The sequence below is a fragment of the Dendrobates tinctorius genome, unplaced genomic scaffold (assembly GCF_039654945.1).
Source record: "Dendrobates tinctorius isolate UK_male_01 unplaced genomic scaffold, ASM3965494v1 ptg000250l, whole genome shotgun sequence".
Taxonomy (NCBI): domain Eukaryota; kingdom Metazoa; phylum Chordata; class Amphibia; order Anura; family Dendrobatidae; genus Dendrobates; species Dendrobates tinctorius.
Genome location: NW_027361917.1, coordinates 60973053 through 60995889, shown reverse-complemented (window position 1 = coordinate 60995889; position 22837 = coordinate 60973053). Strand labels below are relative to the sequence as shown.

At 44.2% G+C, this 22837-nt stretch overlaps 1 protein-coding gene across 2 annotated transcripts in view; it reads left to right on the top strand.

Moving 5' to 3' along the window:
- VTA1 (vesicle trafficking 1) overlaps window positions 1–22837 on the top strand; it is a 322571-nt gene that overhangs the window by 183782 nt on the left and 115952 nt on the right. For both annotated transcript variants that reach the window (XM_073557711.1, XM_073557712.1), the window contains exon 3: window positions 1385–1512. In XM_073557711.1, coding sequence (XP_073413812.1) covers window positions 1385–1512 — 128 coding nt within the window. The remainder of the gene's footprint in view (window positions 1–1384; window positions 1513–22837) is intronic.

Sequence of the window (22837 nt, the reverse complement as noted above, 5' to 3'; positions counted from 1 at the left end):
AAGTCTAAACCAGGCGGGCAGCAGAGGTACAAAAATGACAGACAGTCAAATCCAGGCCAAGGTCAGAGTCATAAACCGGGAGGGAGGCAGAGGTACAAAATCGTTAGGCAGTCGTAGCGTCAAAAACCAGGCCAAGGTCAGAGTCGTAAACCAGGAAGGGGGGCGGCAGAGGTACAAAATCGTCAGGCAGGAGCAGAGTCAGAAATCCAGGCAAAGGTCAGAATCAAAGATGGCAAATAACAAACTAGCACACTGGGGAAAACAAGACTATATCTGGTGGCCTGCAAGACAAGCCCCAAGGTATTTGAAGGATCAGGCTATCCCTCACAGGTTCACAGTCTGATGATGTTATTTGGACCGCCCCCAGGACCAGGCCAGATGGTGTTGCACCAACCCTTTCATGACTGACAGAGGAGCGGAGCCTGCGCCCACCAGATGCCTGCGCAGGAGCCCCTTCTCTGTCACCACCACCCACGGGGAAACCACGGCGCCTCCTAGTGGCCGAGGCAGGAACAACCGTCCCCGAGTCCGACGGTGACGTGACCGCCCGGCACCTCCCAGTGGTTGAGACCGGAACAGCAGTCCCTGTATCTGAAGGCGACGTGACAGTCCGGCGCCTCCCAGTGGCCGAGGCAGGAACAGCAGTCCCTGTATCTGACGGCGACGTGACAGTCCGGCGCCTCCCAGTGGCCGAGCCAGGAACAGCAGTCCCTGTGTCTGACGGCGACGTGACAGATATGTCCTCTCTAAGATGTTGCAGGAGCCTTAAGAATGTGTGGGCCATTGTTGTTTTTTTTTTGTTCTCTCAATAGGAGGCAGTATGTAAAAAATGCAATTAGAAGTGAATTATGAGGGTTTTTTTTTTATTTTTTATGCCTCCTCCTACCTGCTACACTTTAAGTGAATTTACAGGACATACATTGTAATTTGTGAATCTCATAGAATTTATATTTAAGTCAAAACATCTTGTTGTAAGCCAGTGAGCGGCTACAAAAAGCATCTATCATCCTGGAAGACTTGGTTGACTGTGTTACATGACTGCCAAGTAATGCTACAGATTTGTTGGTGCAAGCAGAGGTACTAAACAAGTATCTTCATGTGCAACAACAGTCTGATTTGTTTTTGTCAATTGTAGATGTTTGAAGAAAGGGTCAATTTGATTTTTCACCTATTTCATTTGTAGTGCTGACATTTCTTTATTGGATAATCCATTTTGCTGTAGTTGTGAAACGGCAGTAATGTACGAAAACAAAGGTTTGATTTTTAGAGCTTTATCTTTAGATAATGCAATGGTACATAGTGAAAGTTCTTTTTCTCTTTTGTTTTGTTGCATAGATTCTCTAAAATGCTACTATTAAAACCATTTTTCCATCATTTCCTACAGCAAAAGAAGGAGCTTGGCGACTGTGACTCCATAACTCAGGAAATTGTTGGCAGTGCCCATGTGGAGAATTATGCACTGAAAATGTTCCTGTATGCTGACAATGAGGATCGAGCTGGAAGATTTCACAAGTAAGTAACTGCATATCATTTATTCATTTTCTTAATCGCTCCAGAAAAATAAAGCGCACAGTATGGCAGTGTTCAGATGAGATCAACATAGACTTGAATGGCCAATTCCAATCTGTAAACACGTAACAAAATGGGAATTCTATTTTTTTCCACAGGTTTTTTTTTTTTTTTTTTAAATACGCCATGTTTTATAAATAAGATGTTAACGTAATTATATAATTGTATCCAACCCTTTTCAATCCAGCCATAGTATTATTAGTAACTTCACCGTAGAAACTAATGGTAATCCTCTAGTAATCAACAGCCCATTGAATAACTCGGCACACTGACAGACTTTTCGTGTTTTTCAAAATTAAAAATTGTCCAAAAATGATTTCTTATAGTCATTTGTGATCAGGCAGAAGACTGGCTCAAATTGATGGTGTCGCTGTCAGAGGTAACATCATCCTGATCTAACCTGCTGCTTTTGGTAGTACTACTGCTTGGACAGGTTGTGCCAGTGATAGCGGTGGTGCTTCTGCTGCTAGTGGCTGCCACATTCTTAGCCGTTGTATTGTTGTTTTAGTTTTCTTTCATGATACCTTGTCAATTACTGTTGACACTTTTTTCCATACATTTTATGCAACACTCTAACTTTTGACAATCTATCCAACTTTGGCCAATATAATAAAAAAATGCTATCAAGGTATGTTCATCAAAATTCAGCTCCCTTCCCAAAGATGAAAAATAAGAAATGCTGCATAGGTACACAACCAAAAAGACAAAACTTACTCAGCGCTGTATAGTGTAAGTGGCTGGTAAATGTCTGGAATTTAGGGAATTTTCTCTTGTAAATGAAAAAAAAAAAAACAATTATTCCCACCCTCCCTTCACAAAAACGATTCCACAAGAAATACTAAAATTCAGTACAGTCTCTAGTGACAAGCTAGCACATGGATTTCAGATTTTTTTTTTCTTGTAAAAAAATATTGTGCGGTCTTTCCATCTGCTTTTTAGTGCATTAAAACTGACAAAAAAAGGGTTAATTACAATCCAGTGCAGCAGAACAGAGGCCAGCTACTCTATATCACTGATCAAACGCATTGAATTTGGCATTGCGGTTGGCACTTCATCTATTTCTCTTTCCCCCTATCTATTGAATCTCTGTATTAGGCCTTATACAGATATCCATTAACATTTTATTATATTTATAACTTGTATACCTTTGACAAATTGACTTTGTCTGCTGTTTTGCTTTTTGATTAATAAAAATTTATCTGATTTAAAAAAGAAAAAAAAAAAAAAAGGTTTGGTTATTCACATGACTGTGGGTTTTTTTTTGTGGTCTTTGTGTCCGGAACAAAACCACCAAACATGTCAGTGAAAATCTCTGACCGTGCATGAATGGTTTTCATGTGTTGTCCATGTGTTGAACGTAATTACTGAAGTTCTCCAAGAATGTGATATGTCCCCTGTCAAATATTTCAAACTGAAGCCTTTCCTAGTTGTGTTTCAGTATGGTTTGCAGTATGAAGAAACACAACTTGAGACGTGTCTCAACTGACGTAGGAGTAGTATCATAAATACACACTCCTCATTGAGACATACGTGATTTTTCACATGCGCAAATAATGGTGTGAATTTCATCAGTATTTTTTATCTGTCATCAATGTTTGGTCCATACTGGACTAGCGGTGGATACCGCGTCCCACATGCTCCACAGGCACTGCGTGCTCCTCCTAATATTCTCAGACTTGCCAGTTTGTTGGGCCATACCGCCCCAATTACAAGCAGCAGTTTCCTTAACCGCCTGATTATATTCTATTACCAGTGATCTCATGGGTCTACCCATGTCCCTGAATAAAATATAACGGTGAGTGATGAAGGTCCAGCATTAGGACCGAGTCGTTTCTGTTACTACTTTGTGGATACCATTAAATTCCTTGTCTGATCACTTTAAGTTGAGTGCTGAGTTTCTTGTTATATACTTCATGGTGTGGGAGCCTACTCTGGCACCTCCCAACGGCTGTGCACACGCCTATTATTCACACTGTTTGGTCAGTGTGTCAGTTTTTACAATCATGGTTTCATTAGTCATTTTTAATGATTGAACAAAATACGGTAAATTGTAAAGCATCTCCTATCCATTGCAATGATAGATTTTTTTTTTTTTAATTAAATTAACCCGTCACATTTTTGAAACTGCAGCTCATACTGTCAAGACAGGTTGCAGTCTGAAGAAACACAGCCCAAGATGTGTGTGTCAACTGACAGAAGAGCAGTATCATGACCATGCATCCATCAGTCAGCCGAGGAGCAGGGCTGTGACAGGAAAATAAATCCCCTTGCTGACCGAGCACAATAGGGATTTTATCTCCAGATTCATTCTTCCCTGTGCTTATTTGTACATCCACTCTACCGCATCATAGCGACAGATTAATAGCCAGGCACCAGGCTGACTGAGCACAAAGGACTTTTTTCTTCCAGCATCAGTCTTCTATGCGCTGTCTTTTGAAGAGATTTATTTCTACTCAGGTCACAACCTGAGAATTGTCTAGCAGTAGCTTAGTCCTCTCTCTCAATTCACAACACATGCACACTTGTCTAAGGTCAATATGCTTGTGGACATGGGGGGGGGGATAACTAATCTACATAAACACCATATGCAGCAGTGCTTTTATTGGTATAGTTGCTTTCTTGTTTGTCAAGTTTGTTCATATGTGCTGCATATTTTTATATATACCAAAAGAAGGAGAAAAAGCTCCAGCAACAGGTGTCTCTTCATTAAAATCTTCAATATTTTATTTTCATGTAAAAAAAAAAAAAAAAATCTTGCGGGAACGCCACCCCTAAACGCAGGTGCGTTTTTTTCTTGACATGAAAATAAAATATTGAAGATTTTAATGAAGAGACACCTGTTGCTGGAGCTTTTTTCTCCTTCTTTTGCTATTGCTAATGAGTGGTATCCAGCCACTTGTTCCTGGCACCTGTGTTCATGTGGATTCCAGTGAGGCACCACTAATCCCTTTCCCTGTTCCCACTATGATTTTATATTTTTATATACGTTTATCAAAAATGTAATGAATTTAGTTGTCCTTCATACCTCATCACTTGACATAACATAAGTGTTCTGTGGCATGTGTTTCATGATGCTTGTACACTATAAAAAGGTATTTGAAAAATCTGCATTGTGCCTTCTCTGACTAGGAGTGGAGTTGATGCGAATCAATTTGCACGTTCCTGGCGACAACTGTGGTCTGTGACCACTGCATGGGAGCGAGAATACCGCCTCATACCTGCCTATGTCATCTTCCGATTAGTAAGCCTGGCGTGACGCCATTGTTGTGTTGGAATATAACGTACATGTGACATTGTGCCGGGAGGTGACTTATCCAAAGAAGAGCCGCAGGTAGGTACGTACTCCCGCTCCCATACAACAGTCACAGACCACTATCATGGCTGATGGAATGGGACATGCAAATACATTTGTCCTCCCGTTTAAGGGTCCCCCAAACTCTGTTTCAATAGTATATTACAGCATGCACTTTCAGCCCCTGATGGCTTAGATCTCAAAAGGCATCCTATGCACCCCAAGACATATCGCCAAGCTGATTTTTAGAAATGGCATAAGAGATGTGGTTGGAATTTCTTTATGGCCACACTAATTGTATTTTCTAATAACAAGGATAGACTGCCATGTGGCTATGTGTTCAAGTGCCAAAAAGAGTCACAATCACACTAACGCTATGAAACCAAATTACAGTGAAGAATATGACTGGAAAAAGCCAGTACTGAAGGTTATCAGCCGAGTAAAGTCAAAGAACACATCTATAAATAGAGGGGAAGAACATTTCATTCAATCTGTATGTGTCATCCAATTTTATACCACATGAAAAGATTTTCTGAATTAATTAAAATAAAATTGGGGATTATTAATTGAGTTGAAATATGAACTTTTTACGTTTCAAGGCTTTTTCACAGCTCAGGATAATTTTCTGTATATTCTGGCCAATAAACGGTGTCAGTTGTTATTCCCCCTGACAATGTATATGTTGAATATTTGGAAATCTATTCCCACACACTCTGCAGCTTCCCATACAATTGGCCCTCCTGCACCCATGCCCGCTCGCCGTTCCCGGTCTGCTATTGGGGATGTCTAGCCCAACCCACCCACACATTATATATAGGTGTTTAGTTGTTGCTTTTTTTTTAAATCAAATAAGCGCGAAACTCATCTTACTGCAACAATGCTATCTCACCTTTCTATGTGCTAGAAGCCCTTAAAATAGATGGGGGCAGAGCATGACCTGTGCCTGACTGTGTGTAACACCAGCCTGTGGAAAGCTAAATGTATAAGGTGCACAGCCCAAAGAGGGGGCCACCCCTCAAATGTACGGAGTACAAGAAATATGGGCCAGCAAACCTGTTAGTGTAAGTGTAATGTGTTGGTTCAGATACACACTTGGTCTTTGTTTTTGTTAGTGTGTTTTTTGGGAGTAGAACCTATAGCAGTATTCATTCTGATGTTCATGGGTATAATGCTAGACACAGACCACTGCCTGAGTGCCGTGTATACAGTCAGACCAGAGTAATTTGTGTTTAGTGTCTTTACATAGTTCAAAAGCAGCTTTTCTGGTGGTTGGTAAAACTACCGTAGCGTTTGTCCTCTTTGGAGATCCAGCATTTATTAGGTCAGTGGTTCCAAAACCGTAAGGCTGGCCTCACTGGTGAGGTGCCGGGCAGTTGTTGGGGAGGCAGTTTTCACAGAAGGGATCATATTCTGCACAGGCCTTTCCATGTCAGCAGCAACATTTAGTTTAGTAACTTAAGTGACTCACTTTGTACTTATTGTAATGTTAGAACCATAGGAGAAAAAATGGGAGCTTACATCTGACAGTTTTCCGACAGTTACGGGATAAGGAGGCATATATGCCCTTATCCTTTAATCCCCTGTCGAGTTTTCAAAAGAAAGTTTCATTAATTTTGGATAGAGCATTCTCTCAGGGGATTATTACAAAAAAGGTTTTTGGATGGGTTGCTTATTCATTGTCCTATTGTACCAACGTTTTACCTTCTGCCGAAGGTCCATGAGGATCCACAGACCCCACCGGGGCGTCCGATTGTCTCTGGTGTGGGAGGGCTGTGTGACCTCCATTTGTAAATTCATTGAGTTTTACTTGCAACCTTTGGTGGGTGCGCTGCCCTCCCACATCAGAGACACTACGGATGTCCTGAGGAAGTTGGACGACCTGTCTCTCGAGCCGGACATGCTGTTGGTCACGGCAGATGTGGAATCTCTTACACCTGCATTGAGCACGAACATGGGCTGAAGACAGCTGAGTTCTATCTAGGTACCAGCAGTCTGGACTCCTCGTTACAGCTGTTAGTCATGGAATTATTGAGGTTCATCCTAACCCATAATTTTCTCCTTCGCCTCATTGGGGGACACAGGACTGTGGTGTGGGTTTATGCTACTGCCGCCAGGAGGCTGACACTAAGTGAATGAAAGAAAGGTTAGCTCCTCCTCCGCAGTATACACCCTCGCCCTGGTTGCCGGCGAGACCAGTTCATGCTTAGTGCCTGTTGGAGGCACACCTCTGTGTTTTTTTTTTCTTTTCCATGAAGATGAGACAGGGGCGACAGACCCTGTTGAAAGGGTCTGATCTCCCCAAACCATCAATGGACGAGCACGTAGAATGTCACCACCACGTATCCTCTCCCGCACCGTGGGACATGATGCCGGACTCAGCCCTGACCACCCTGAGGTATTGAAACCCTAGGCTGTACAGAGGCACAAGTACATTCCGTGTGGCCCCCACTGCATCACCAATGCTAGACTGCGGTGATGGAAGGGGGCGGACGGACCCTCTCCTCATTTCTGGTAAGGAACGATGGAGCTAGGGAGCCTGCAGCGTCCTGTACACAGCCCTCCTCTCCCTCCACACGCATCTGACAGGCTGGCAGCTGAAACGCTCCATGCGATCAGGACAGGGGGCACAGACCGAGGGTGGGCTGGGAGGGCTCCTGTGGAGGGCCTGCCGTCCTTCCTGTGCGGCGCAGCTTCCTCTGCAATATTGGCACCAGCTGCTGTTACCCGGCGCATGCAGCACGGCGCTGCCGCTTCATCGCCGGCCGACGCCGGAACTTTGCTCCCCGGCTCCTAGTTTACTCTAGGCCGCGGGTGGGAGCCACTGACACGTCCGTTTCCGGTGGCCCGCCCCCCGTGTCCTCGGGCCGGCGCTGTAAATTTAGGCCCCGGCTTCGGCCTGTGCTAGGCCATGGCCGGATGTCACGCCCCCAGGCACGCCTACTTTCGGCGGGCTCGCCCACTCGACGAGGCACGAATTGTGAAGTTAGGAGCGGCCCAGACCCTTCCTGCTGCACTTCAGGACGCCCAGGGGTGCAGGACTGTGGGTAAGTGCTACCCCCCCTCCAGCCGGGCAGCTATACTAATGGCGTCAATGTAGTAGGCTTTGTTCAGTTATACGAAGCCTGCGATTCCTAACACGCCCAGGAGCCCTCCCCTGCGACCAAGCCCCCGGAATGAGCTCTGTCTTTGTCGCAGTCTATGGCATTACTAACGAGAGCGATTGAGTCCCTTCAGGCCCCAGATAGGGGCAAGGATAGCGGCTCGCCTGTCCTGGAGAGATCCTCCACCTCACAGGAGCCTCTGGCCTGCACTCCAGGCAGATGCGGGGGAAACAAACCCACACAGCGTCGCCCGGCCCTGGTGCCGCTTCTCATTCACCTTCTCCAGGGATTGACAGCGAGCAAAGCTCGGATTACAATTCCGAGGGACCCCTCAATTTGGATGCACCTGGTTACCAGGAATCAGATGACAGACTCATTAAGGCCAACAACCAAACCCAATTGACGATGAATCCACCTTGACCTCGGGTGATAAGGTGTCAATCAAACGGGTCAAAAGGCCTCATAAAGTATTTGCCACTCTCCCAGAGTTTGGGGACATAGTGCAACAACACAGGGAGCGGCCAAACAAACGCTTTGCAGGACAAAAGGCACTGGATGCAAGATATCCGTTTGCCTCTGAACTACATAAAAGGTGTGCAGAGTCCCCAGCGGTAGATCCACCCGTATTACGATTGGCATCTGATACCATGTTATCCCTACCTAACGGTTCTTCTAATAAAGATCCCACTGACCGTCTCAATAGAGAGCCTGGCTCGCTCGTGTTTGAGGCCTCAGAATCAGCTCTCTCCCTCTTTCGCAGCAAAGGCCATGATTTCCTGGTCATTAAATACAGCTTTGCAGGGCCTGGAGGCCATTTGATTAATGCATCCTTGGATGCAGCTAACTGCGCAGCATGGCTGCCGCAAATGAGATTTCCATCAGGAGAGCCCTATGATGAAGAACATGGCGAGCCGACTCAACTACCAAGAAATCCCTCACTTTGCCCTATCAGAGCGGCAGATTGTTCGGTGAGAAGCTAGATCAGCTTATTTCCCACACCACAGAAGGGAAAGAAACTTCCTCTCACAACAGGGGGTTAAGCATCCATTCTGTCACCAGCTTCATACACGGTTTCGGCCCTTTCGTAACCCCGGGTGGGTCGCGGCGGCAAACACCACAAGGTTAGGTTGGCCCAATCCGGGCAGAGATCGTCAGATCGCATATAGAACCGACCCATTGGGGAAGATACGTTTGAATCAAGGGAATCGAGGTCCCACAGGTTCTCGGCAAATGACTGGAGGAACTTTCCGGTCGACACCTGCAGAGTAGGTTGGGCGCTTGTTCTGGTTTCATCATGTCTGGCTCACTTTCGACACGATGTGTGGGTAGGAGAGCTAGTGTCTTCAGGGTACAAGATAGTATTTATCAGCCACCCCCCAAAATGATTTTTCCTGTCTCGTCCTTCCAAATCATAAACCTGGGCACGCGCCTTATTCGAAGCCGTCGAGTTTCTCAGGCGCAGCGGAGTGCCACCGCCCAGTCTAGGCTGAGCGTGACTGCTCTTGTCAGGTGGCAACTGCTAAGCATCTTGAGTGATCATCCCTGTACCGGAGAAAGACAGGTTTCAAGGTTTCTACTCCAACCTGTTTTTGGTCTCCAAAAAGAACGGAACCGTAAGGCCCATTCTGGACCTGAAACTTCTGAACAAGTTTTGTCAGGATCAGACTTTTCCGGATGGAGTCTCTCCTTTCGGTCATATCTGCCATGGAAAAGGGGGGAAAATATTTGGCCTCTATTGATTCAAGACTCCTATCTGCATCGGACGCTTATGCTCTACGGATGAGCGCTTTGAGACGCAGGCGGCTGATCTCCGGGATAGGTTTCGCACTCGTGACTACCGCAGACGGTGCATCAAGCATGGTTACAACCGTGCCAAAACATCCCAGTGTAGCCACCTTTTGTTCAGCTCGAAGGGGGTTGCTGATGAGTCCCATAGGGTGTGATTTATTTCCACATATAATAACAGATGGGGCACGATTAAAGCGATTTTGAATAAACATTGGTCCATCATAAAGACGAATCCAATATTGGGTAAATTGTTTTCTGAGAAACCTCTTCTTACGGCAAGAAGAAGTAGTAATTTGAAGGATCTTTTAGTGAAGACCCACTACATTGCTCAACCTTCTCCTTCATCATTTTTTCTTGCCGGTAAGCCCCGGCATGGTTGTTTTCCATGTTGGTCGTGCTTGGCTTGTCGCAATATTGAGCGTACGGCATCATTTTGTTCGTCTGATGGTAAAACGGGTGTTTCAAATTAGAAAGTACATATCCTGCGTGAGTGATTTCGTGATATGTTATGCCACCTGCCCATGTGAATTACGTGTTCGAACTAGAAAGCACGTTAGGGACATTTGGGCTGCCGCAACCATTGATGATATATTGTCCCTAAAGACCATTCCTCGCCACTATAGGCTGAAATATGCCTGTAACCCTGATTTACTCTGGGTGCGGGGCATTGATCGTGTGCATGGTGGGATTAGGGGTGGTGACTTAAAGCGCAGGTTGTCCCAGCTTCTCATGTTTTCTTTAGGTTCTTGTGTAAGGGGTGTTCTGGCTCTTCAAAAACAACTTAGTCTGGTTTCACGGTCCTGGAGTCATGTTTGTATTTTAATTGTGTGTTTTTGTGTTTTTTAAGCTTTTAGTTACGGTGGATGATTTTTTCTTTCGTTGCTGGACGTCTGAATCTTCTATTCCTCGTGTGTGGGTCTTTGATTACGGCATGAAAAAGGAGGATTCCACAAATTTCGGATTGCAATGTGAACACATTTCCGTGTGACTTATTATTATTTATTATTTTGTTTTTTTTAAATAATTTTTTCTTTATTTTACTTTCCATTATTTCTAATTTTTATTTTATTGGATATCGTTTTATTGTTTATTTTTTTGCTTTTGGTTATTCAAATGTATATTTGAGATGTTTTCTATACATGGTATAGTTAATATTTGTGATAATTGATTTTTTTTGTTGCTTATTCTGAGCTGTACATGTTGCCTACCCTTCTGCTGTACATATGTTACTCCTGTATTGCTTCAGAATAGGGAATATGGTCACTGTACAGTTGGATTGCTTCTGAAGCTGTTTATATGTATACGGCATATTTGGTTCACTTTTTGGTGGGCAATGTGTCCATTGCATATCTGAATGGCTTTGGTGCAGGCAATATATTCATATACACTTGGACTACTTGTCTACCTTGAGTCGCGCGTGCTGCCAGCCCTTCCGCTGTGTCTCCGCCCCCGATGGTATCCAATGGGGCGATGCGTTCCATTGACGTCATCAGAAGCACTTGCTTCTGACACGCATCGCACCCGGGACGCCAGAAGTGACGGAGAGACGCCGGATGTTCCGCCCACATGCGCCCTTGTCTCTCGGTATTCAATTGGTGCCCTCCCCCAGCCTAAGATTGGTTCCTGGTCACACATGGCGGGATATTTAAGATCCGGTCCTGACACTTGAACAAACTGCCCCCTGAGGAAGCTGGTTAGCGTAACGTGCGGCGGGGCCTCGGCGCAACTTACAGGCACCTTTTACATATGGGTAAGATGATGTGTTCCTTTTTAGTTTCTGTGTCACATTGACTGTCTTATGTCACGGTCAGCTAGTAACCCACAGGTTGTTTGATCATGATAGTTACTTATGTCCGTCATTTTGTTAATATTGCTTTGATATTGTCCATTTTACTATGATTGTATGCCGTTTTCTTACAACTTCCTGCATATGGGGAATTTTTTCTCCATTTCATTTCCTACCATTGGGTGGGTTGTTGGGTTATTAGCAACATATACTTTTACATTAGGACACCGTTGCCCCTTATATTTACTTTATTGTGCCTGCATGGTTGCACCATGGTTTCATCATTGTCCACTGGTCTTTTATCATTTTTTTCTACTACATGTGTGATATATATACTTTGCTGTATGTAATTGTGTCCCTTTGAATAAAACTTGTTATATTTTTGCATAATGAGGACGCTTTCCACTAATTTTTTGCACACATGTATATTTGATATGTATTTGAGGGATGTAAGCTCCCATTTTTTTCTCCTATGGTTCTACCTTCTGTGGGTAGTATCTCGCTGCATCATTAAGCATGCCATATTTTTCTATCTTTGGTCCTTGGTATGTTTTCACTTATTGTAATGTTATGCTGGTTTCTTGAGACATAAAATGAAAAAATGGGAACATTTCTAGTTTTAGTATGGACTTCCCCTACAGATGGTGGTCTGTCTGAAGCTTGGGTATTTTCTAGTTTTTTCTGATGACTCCTCAGTAGAAAAGTTTGAGAAGCCCTGTTATAGACAAAATAATTCAGAAATGCCTAAAATTGCAATGATATGTGGACCTGCAGAGGGTTAGTCCCCTCAAAGAGGTGCTTATTTTAAGAGATTTCACTGAATTGCTATGTTTCAACTTGAAACACGTTTATTAAACATCTTTTCTTTGAGAATAAATATATTCATCCACTAGACTTCTTTGTAAAAGTCTGCTGTTTAATATACATGTGTCTGGTAACAGGGCTGTAAAACATGGCCTCCTTACAAAGCTTCTGTGTGTTCCTCTTTATTACTCCCTAGAGTGTTGGCTATTTTGTGTCATGGTTTGTGGTCTTGCCTGGCCTTATAATGTCTCCGCTTGTAAGCACCGCTCTTTCATGAGATCATGTTTACAGGTCACACATCTGGAACTGCTGATTGAAGCAGGGAAGGAAATGTGGATAAAGCCAATTCTGTATAAATAGCTACCTATTAACACCAATGTGGTCTCCTGTTTGTGTTGTCAATGCTCTAAAATTTTCATAAATCTAGGCAGATAACACTAAAATTTGCATTGATCTTCAAAAAATTTAACTTTGTGAAGCTTTGAGTTCCTTGTCCATCCAGCCAATTTTCTTACCTGTGTCTGTCTTACAAGGTTTTTAACATATGCAGAATGAGTAATAAGTGGCTATTCAACTTACCGTAATTGAAAGTCTGCACTAATTTGTTTTGGAGTTTGCCTTCTCTCTGCTGTTTGCTTTTAAAACAGTCTCCTAAATCTTTGTTGCATAATTAAAGGTTTTCTTGTAACAGGGCGTGGAAAGTTGCCCATGCCAGTAGTTCATATAATAGTTTTGACTTATCTTTTTTGTTTTATTTTTAGATTTTTTTTTTTTTATTTGCCTGTTTGTTTTCATGGCAGACTATCTTAGAGTGGCCAAAGCGACAATATGTATAGTGTACAATAAAAAAAAATTGTTCAACCAATCATTTGTCGCGCTGTTAACCCACCCAACTTTCCCGGGCACAGGAGAATTTATTTTGCCGAGCGCTCCTATTATCTTCGAGAGGGCCGATGATAGACTTCTCTGGCAGCGGCCAGAACAAAACGATCAGCAGTCGAAACCGGACATAATGGATTCATGTCTCCTTTGACATTTGTACATATTTGACTGTTGGCTGAACCTGTCAATATCGGCGGGTTTGGCAGTCATTAGTCTGTGTGTGGGGGGGCCTTCAAAGAGTTATTTAGTTTTACCTGGCGTGCTCATTGCCTCTCCCACAAAAGTGGTTTAAGTCTTTCGTACATAGGCAGTTTGGTATTTTGTCCCTCCTACTCAGCAGTTTAGCAGTGTCAACAAGTGCCCTGTCTGTGAGTAGTGTCTGCAGCACCTAGACCGCTGAGATGGTACTATTCATTCTCCATTGTCAGGCGCCACTGCTTATTCTCACCCCTGACTGATCAGAAAGGTCTTATGCAGGTCTTGAACTCTCTCCCCGCACACATCTCCTCCAGTTAAAAAACGCATAGGAAAACTGTTTATGGGTATGTGCACACGTTGCGGATTCTGCTGCGAATCCGCAGCAGATTTGTCCTTGCGCATCCGCAGCAGTTCCGCAGGCTTTGTACAGTACAATGCAAAGCAATGGGATTTCAAAACTGCAGTGCAGATGCTGTGGATTTTTCCGCGGTTTTAAATCCGCAGCATGTCAATTCTTTGTGCGGATTCTGCAGCGGTTTGACACCTGTTCCATTGTCCAGGTGTCAAAACGCAGGAGAAAACCGCAGGCAAATCCGCAGATAAACCTCAGGTCACTTTACTTGCGGTTTTACCTGCAAATCCGCGCTGAAAAATCCGCAGCTGAATCCGCACTGTGTGCACTCACCCTTCAATTGGAGGCAACCAGTCTGGTCACATGCTCCTCCTTGAGCAGACATCTTAAGAATATAAAAGCTTTTCAGTCTGTGTGGAAAGCTCCAATATCAAATGCAAGAAAAGAGCCTGCGATACTTGTATGTTAGTAAGCGGCACAAAATAATGTCCTTTTAACACATTTCTTTAAAATAACAGTAAATTGGTTAACCCCTTTTTAATAAAGACCGCTTTAAAAATCCGAGCACCATTCTAAGCGCAGGACAAATGGATCATCTGTATTTGCAACTTTTATTTCTAAAGGAGACCAATAGACACAAGGGCATGACACATTTGAATTAAATCAAACCTTGCAGGTACTGTAGTTTTATGCTCAAGATGGAGAAGCAGTGTAACATGCCACAATCACGCCGATCCTTAAAAAGCCAACCCTCGACCCAACCGCCATGTCCAGCTATCGCCCAATATTACTGCTTTCATTCGCTTCCAAACTCCGGGAGCTGCACGTCCTTACTGAACTTTCCTCCCACCTCTCATCTAACTTGCTCTTTGACAATCTGCAATCTGGTTTCCACTCCCATAACTCCACTGAGACAGCCCTGACCAAAATTACTAACGACCTACTTACAGCCACAGCAAACGGACAATACTCAACACTCCTGCTTCTAGACCTGTCCTCTGCATTCGACACAGTTGACCACTGCCTCCTACTACAGATCCTCTCCTCCTTTGGCATCAAAGACTTCGCCCTATCCTGGATCTCCTCATACCTCTCAAACCGCACATTCAGCATCTCCCACACTACCTCCTCATCCCACCCTCTGTCTGTTGAAGTCCCCAAGGCTCTGTTCTAGGACCTCTATTATTCTCAATTTATACCCTTAGCCTGGGTAAACTCCTAAAGTCCCATGGATTCCAGTACCACCTTTATGCTGACGACACTCAGATCTACCTCTCTAGCCCAGACGTCACCTCTCTGCCGTCCAGAATCCCGGAGTGTCTATCAGCCATATCCTCCTTCTTCTCTCACTTCCTCAAGCTCAATGTGGACAAATCCAAGCTCATCATCTTTCCTCCATCTCACAGATCTTCCTTACCTGACCTATCCATCATAATTAATGACATCATGCTTTCCCCTGCATCGGAAGTCCGCTGCCTCAGAGTAACCCTTGACTCTGCCCTGTCCTTCAAACCACACAGCCAAGCTCTTTCTACCTCCTGTTGCCTCCAGCTCAAAAATATTTCCAGAATCCGTCCTTTCCTCAACCCTCAATCTACTAAAATGCTTGTGCATGCCCTCATCATCCTTTTCTGTGGTCTCCCTGCGAACACCCTCGCACCTCTCCAGTCCATCCTTAACTCTGCTGCCTGACTAATCCATCTCACTTCTCGCTACTCCTCCGCTTCTCCCCTCTGCAAATCTCTTCACTGGCCTACAAGGCCATCTATAACATGTCTCCCCCATATGTCTCTGAACTAATCTCCCGATACCTTCCCTCATGTAATCTCCGATCCTCCCAAGACCTCCTTCTCTCCTTCACACTTATTCGCTCCTAACCCAACCGCCTCCAAGACTTCTCCCGAATAGCCCCCATCCTCTGGAATTCTTTGCCCCAACATGTCCGACTATCAACCACATTCGGATCCTTCAGACGGAACCTGAAAACCCACCTCGTCAAGAAAGCCTACAGCCTGCAATTATCAAGATCCTGACAGCGCCGGCATACAGCCTCCGCTGAGCAGGGACTCACCTGCACTGTAGGGACCCCTGGGGACAAGAACAGCCAGAAAGTACAGATGCACAGGACCTGAATGCTGAAATTTAGCAAGGCGGCACAGGACCTACGGTCATGTGACTGCAAAGGGGCGGGGCTTAGCGTCCTGCTTTCAGAGAAGGTAGAGAACTCAGAGTCGGGCAAAACGGAGGTCATACACAGTCCGGGCAAACGAGGTACAGGAGGGGTAAACAGACGGGAGGTCAGACAAAGCCAAAGGTCATACACAAGAGGGCGGTGCGGTACCAAAGGGACGAGCAGAGAGCAGTTGAGTCACAAGCAGAGAGTCATACACGAGAGAGCGGTGCGGTACAAGAGGGGCAGGCAGAACTCGTAACAGGGACAGAACCGGATCACAACCAAACAAGCAACAAGTTATCAGGCACAAGGCACACGTATACAAGAGGTCAACTAACTCAGCCGAGGGCAGGAGTATAACTGACACCGGACCTAGGTCCAGTGAACATTAAATAGCCGCCCTCTGCCAGAGAGAGGCAGAACAATTAACCCCCAGTCTGACCAGGACAGGCCAAAGCTAAACCCCGTCCTGGATCATGACAGCAATGACCCCACTACCTCCTCACCACTACTGGAGATATCACCTTAACCAACACAGGAACTGCTGCAACCCCCCCAACCTACTGTCTCCTTCCCCTCCATCCTGTAGCATTTAAGCCCGAAAGGGCAGAGTCCTCTCCCCTCTGTATCAGTCTGACATTGTAAGTTTGTTTACTGTAAGTGATATCTGTAATTTGTATGTAACCCCTTATGTACAGCACCATAGAATCAATGGTGCTCTATAAATAATATCTGTAGTCTATGATCCAATTAATAGAAAATACAAATCTAATATATGTCCAATCATTGTTCTAGGCCGGGGTTATCATGTGCCTTTTCATTAAAAGGTTGCTGTCCACTTGAGTGTTCACCAGCACACTACTGCACAGCGTTTCACTACCTTGTGTTAGGGGACGGCGGACACTCCTCTATGAGTGGCAGTTCTGCTCAGTAGCAATGTCTAAGGCGTGTTTCACACTTCAGTTATTTGACATCAGTCAAAATTCGCCAGAGTGTGAAAAAACGGATCCGTTTCCGTTTTTCCATAAACGGATGCCACCGGATCCGTTTCTTGGATGGATCCGCTTTAGCTATAAGTGCATGAAATTTAACCCCTTCTTGACATCCGACGTACTATCCCGTCCATGGGACCCGGGCCCCTATGCCCATGGACGGGATAGTACGTCTACCACGATCAGCGGCGCCCAAGTGGTGAGCGTGCTGATCGCGGCCGGGTGTCAGCTGATTATCACAGCTGACACCCGGCACAATGTGTCAGGGGCGGTCACGGACCGCCCCCGACACGTTAACCCCTTGCACAACGCGATCAAACATGATCGCGGTGTACCGGGGGTTAAAGGGAAGCATCGGCAGGGAGGGGGCTCCCTCCGTGCTTCCCTGAGCCCCCCACGGCAGCGCAATGTGCAGCGATGCTGCGGGGGGCTCCTTTCCGGCAGGCCCCCGAATCCAAGATGGCGACGGGGGCCTGCAGGAAGCTGGCTTCCTCAGTGCCTGCAAAGCGCAGGCATGAGGAAGCCTTCTGCACTGCCTGTGACAGATCGCTGATCTGTCACAGTGATCTGTGATGTGACAGATCAGCGATCTGTCACAGGACAGTGATGTCCCACCTGGGACTAGGTAATAAAGTTAAAAAAAAAAAAATAAAAAAAAGTGTTAAAATAATTTTAAAAAAATCGCCAAATAAATTAGAAAAAAAAAAAAATATTCCCCCAATAAATCCATTTTTTGGAAATAAAAAAAACAAACAATAAAAGTACACATATTAGGTATCGCTGCGTCCGTAACGACCCGCCTTATAAAACTGTCCTATTAGTTAACCCCTTTAGCGAACCCCTTAAAAAATAAAAATAAACGAAGCAAAAAATGATTTATTATCATACTGCTGAACATAAAGTGCAATAACGCGCGATCAAAAAGACGCATATACAGTAAATATCCATGGTACCGCTGAAAACGTAATCTTGTCCCACAAAAAACGAGCCGCCATACAGCATCATCAGCGAAAAAATAAAAAAGTTATAGCTCGCAGAATAAAGCGATGCAAAAATAATTATTTTTTATATAAAATAGTTTTCATTGCAAAAAAAACGACAAAACATAAAAAAAAGACCTAAATGAGGTATCGCTGTAACCGTACTGACCCAAAGAATAAAACCGCTTTATCAATTTTACCACACGCGGAACGGTGTAAATGCACCCCCCCCAAAAGAAATTCATGAAACTCTGGTTTTTGTTCATTCTGCGTCCCAAAAATAGGAATAAAAAGCGATCAAAAAATGTCACGTGCCTGAAAATGGTACCAATAAAAACGTCAACTCGTCCCGCAAAAAATAAGACCTCACATGACTCAGTGGGTCAAAATACGGAAAAATTATAGCTCTCAATATGTGGAGATGCAAAAACTATTTTTACAATAAAAAGCGTCTTTTAGCGTGCGACAGCTGCCAAACATAAAAACCGCCATAAATAGTAAATCAAACCCCCCGTTATCACCCCCTTAGTTTGGGAAAAATAATTAAAAAAAAAATGAATTTATTTCCGTTTTTCCATTAGGGTTAGGGCTAGGGCTGAGATTAGGGTTAGGGGTGTGTTGGGGTTCGGGTTGGAGTTAGAATTGGGGGTTTCCACTGTTTGGGCACATCAGGGGCTCTCCAAATGCAACATGGCGTCTGATCTCAATTCCAGCCAATTCTGAGTTGAAAAAATCAAATGGTGCTCCTTCCCTTCCAAGCTCTGCCATGCGCCCAAACAGTGTTTTACCCCCACATGTAGGGTATCGGCCTACTCAGGACAAATTGCAAAACAATTTTTGGGGTCCAATTTCTCCTGTTACCCTTAGGAAAATAAAAACTTGGGGGCAAAAATATCATTTTTGTGGAAAAAAATGATTTTTTTATTTTCACATCCGAGCGTTATAAACTTCTGTGAAGCACTTGGGGGTTCAAAGTGCTCACCACACATCTAGATAAGTTCCGTGGGGGGTCTAGTGTCCAAAATGGGGTCACTTGTGGGGAGTTTCAATAGTTTAGGTACATCAGGGGCTCTCCAAACGCACATGACACCCGCAGACCATTCCATCAAAGTCTGCATTCCAAAACGTCACTACTTCCCTTCCGAGCCCCGACGTGTGTCCATACATTAGTTTTCTCCCACATATGGGGTGTCAGCGTACTCATGACAAATTGGACAACAACTTTTGGGGTCCAATTTCTCCTGTTACCCTTGGGAAAATGAAAAAATTGGGGACTAATTGATCATGTTTGTGGAAAAAATACGATTTTTTTATTTTCATGCCCGGGCATTATAAACTTCTGTGAAGCCCTTGGGGGTTCAAAGTGCTCACCACACATCTAGATAAGTTCCTTAGGGGGTCTCGTTTCCAAAATGGGGTCATTTGTGGCTGGTTTCCACTGTTTAGGTACATTAGGGGCTCTCCAAAGGCAACATGACACCCGCAGAACATTCCCTCAAAGTCTGCATTCCAAAACGTCACTACTTCCCTTCCGAGCCCCGACGTGTGTCCATACATTAGTTTTCTCCCACATATGGGGTGTCAGCGTACTCATGACAAATTTGACAACAACTTTTGGGGTCCAATTTCTCCTGTTACCCTTGGGAAAATGAAAAAATTGGGGACTAATTGATCATGTTTGTGGAAAAAATACGATTTTTTTATTTTCATGCCCGGGCATTATAAACTTCTGTGAAGCCCTTGGGGGTTCAAAGTGCTCACCATAAATCAAAATAAGTTCCTTAGGGGGTCTCGTTTCCAAAATGGGGTCATTTGTGGGGGTTTCCACTGTTTAGGTACATTAGGGGCTCTCCAAAGGCAACATGACACTCGCAGAACATTCCCTCAAAGTCTGCATTCCAAAACGTCACTACTTCCCTTCCGAGCCCCAACGTGTGTCCATACAGTAGTTTTCTCCCACATATGGGGCGTCAGCGTACTCAGGACAAATTGGACAACAACTTTTGGGGTCCAATTTCTCCTGGTACCCTTGGGAAAATAAAAAAAATGGTGAGTAAAAGATCATGTTTGTGGAAAAAATATGAATTTTTTATTTTCACGCCCGGGAGTTATAAACTTCTGTGAAGCACTGGGAGGTTCAAAGTGCTCACCACACATCTAGATAAGTTCCTTGGGGGGGTCTAGTTTCCAAAATGGTGTCATTTGTGGGGGGTTTCCACTGTTTAGGTACATCAGGGGTTTTCCAATCGCGACATGGTGTCCGATCTCAATTCCAGCCAAAAACGTCAAATGGCGCTCCTTCCCTTCCGAGCTCTGCCATGCGCCCAAATAGTGGTTTACCCCCACATGTGGGGTATCAGCGTACTCAGGACAAATTGCACAATAACTTTTAGGGTCCTGTTACCCTTGGAAAAATAAGAATTGAGGGTGAAAAGATCATTTTTGTGGAAAAAATATGATTTTTTAATTGTACGGCTGTATGTTATAAACTTCTGTAAAGCCCTTGTGGGTTCAAAGTTCTCACCACATATCTAGATAAGTTCCTTGGGGGGTCTAGTTTCCAAAATGGGGTCACTTGTAGGGGGTTTCCACTGTTTAGGTACATCAGGGACTCTCCAAACGTGACATGGCGTCCGATCTGAATTCCAGCAAATTTTGCATTGAAAAAGTCAAACAGCGCTCCTTCCATTCTGAGCTCTGCCATGTGCCGAAACAGTCGTTCCCCCCACATATCAGGTATCAGCGTACCCGGGACAAATTGCACAATAACTTTTGCAGTCCAATTTCTCCTGTTACCCTTGGTAAAATAAAAAAAAATGAACCTGAAGTATTTTTTTTGTGAAAAAAAGTTAGATGTTCATTTTTTTTTTTTTTAAATATTCAAAGAAATTCCTGTGATGCACATAAAAGGTTAATAAACTTCTTGAATGTGGTTTTTAGCACCTTAAGGGGTGCAGTTTTTAGAATGGTGTCACTTTTGGGTATTTTCTATCATATAGACCCCGCAAAGTGGCTTCAAATGTGATGTGGTCCGTAAAAATAAAATGGTGTTGTAAAAATGAGAAATCGCTGGTCAACTTTTAACCCTTATAACTTCCTAACAAAAAAAAATTTTGGTTCCAAAATTGTGCTGACATAAAGTAAACATGTGGGAAATGTTAGTTATCAAGTTTTTTTGTGCGCCATATCTCTGTGATTTAAGGGCATAAAAATTCAAAGTTGGAAAATTGCGAAATTTTCAAAATTTTCGCCAAATTTCCGTTTTTCTCACAAATAAACGCAAGTTATTTGAATTAAATTTTAACACTAGCATAAAGTACAATATGTCACGAGAAAACAATGTCAGAATCACCGGGATCCATGGAAACGTTCCAGAGTTATGACCTCATAAAGGTACAGTGGTCAGAATTGTAAAAATTGGCCCGGTCATGAACGTGCAAACCACCCTTGGGGGTGAAGGGGTTAAAGTAACATGACCCTGAGAGAGATTTTTTCACTTTTTATGCCGCTTCCAGAACGCTATTGAGAGTTAAAATGCTTGGCAGAGGCAGTCTTCCGGGCATGCGCAGTTAAAAATAGCCGTCCGCTGCTACAAAAAAAGTTACATTGTCCGGCCGTCGCTAAAATTTTAACGGATCCGTCTAAAAACGGATGCAACGGACGACCATCAGTCAAAATCCACCACTAATGCAAGTCTATGAGGAAAAAAACGGATCTGCCAAAAAAGGGCGGATCCGTGTTTTTTTTATTAAAACTGCGGATTTTGACTGACGTCAAAAAGCTGAAGTGTGAAACAGGCCTTAAGGGGGTTTTACACTAAGCGATATCGCTAGCAATATCGCTAAAACGTCACTGGTTTTGTGACGTTATAGCGATATTGCTAGCGATATCGCTATGTGTGATACTTACCAACGACCGGCTCCCCCGCTGTCCATCGCTGATCGCGCGAGAATGTCCGGCTCCATTTCTCGTCGGGCGCTTCCTGCTGAGACTTCCTGCTGTGACGACGAGCGACGCTGGACGCGGGCGGGAGGACGCAGGATCGCTGTGTGTGAATGGTAAGTATCGTGCGCTGCGTCGCTGCTGCATCGCTGTGAGGTCTTTCTGTATGAAAGCTCACTAGCGATCATTTAGCGATGCACCAGCGATCCTGACCGGGTGGGATCGCTGGTCGGATCGCTGGTGCATCGCTAAATGTAAAAGGGCCTTTACTGCTGGATTTTTTTTATAGCTATAGTGATACGTTAATGGTCTGTCAGTGCTTGTTGTGAAGTTACAAGGCCTTTGAACAAGTGCATGATGAGAGTGGTGATTAGGAGAGTTGGTCTGGAAACTGCCCATAGAGGCTTATATTGTAAAATATTGTAAAATCCACTCCTGTGTCATCTGGAATGTCTTGTTAAAGGGTGAATATTGAATTTTAGAATTTTTACCCCCAATAGGTGGCACCAGATTGCTAGTCCTCTTTCTCTCTGAACAGTATATTAGCATACTTAGGTGCCAATCATACTTATGCCCATTCACTTTACAGAGCTGCCGACCAAATACATGATCAACTGACCACTATTCCTCCGAACTTCATCCCTCCCCCATACACATACACTTCTGTTAGCCAAGCTTGAATGTGCTCTCTGTACAGAGAGGGGATTGGGCCACTTTCAGTCTGCTCTGACAGAGGCTTCCCTCCTATAAGGATTTGGCATGTTGATTTATTTATTTTTTAAGAAAATTTAGAAAAATGAGACTGAAAAACTGCAGAATGTAAAGCAGGCGGCACAAGTACAAATTTGCTGCAAGCAGAGCATGCTTGTGTTTTCTCATGAGATGCAATGTATTACAGGGAAAAGAATGACAATCTTATTTATATTGACTCGGATTATTGGTACTTGTTAGCGCACAGTTTGTGGCCAGGATGGCATA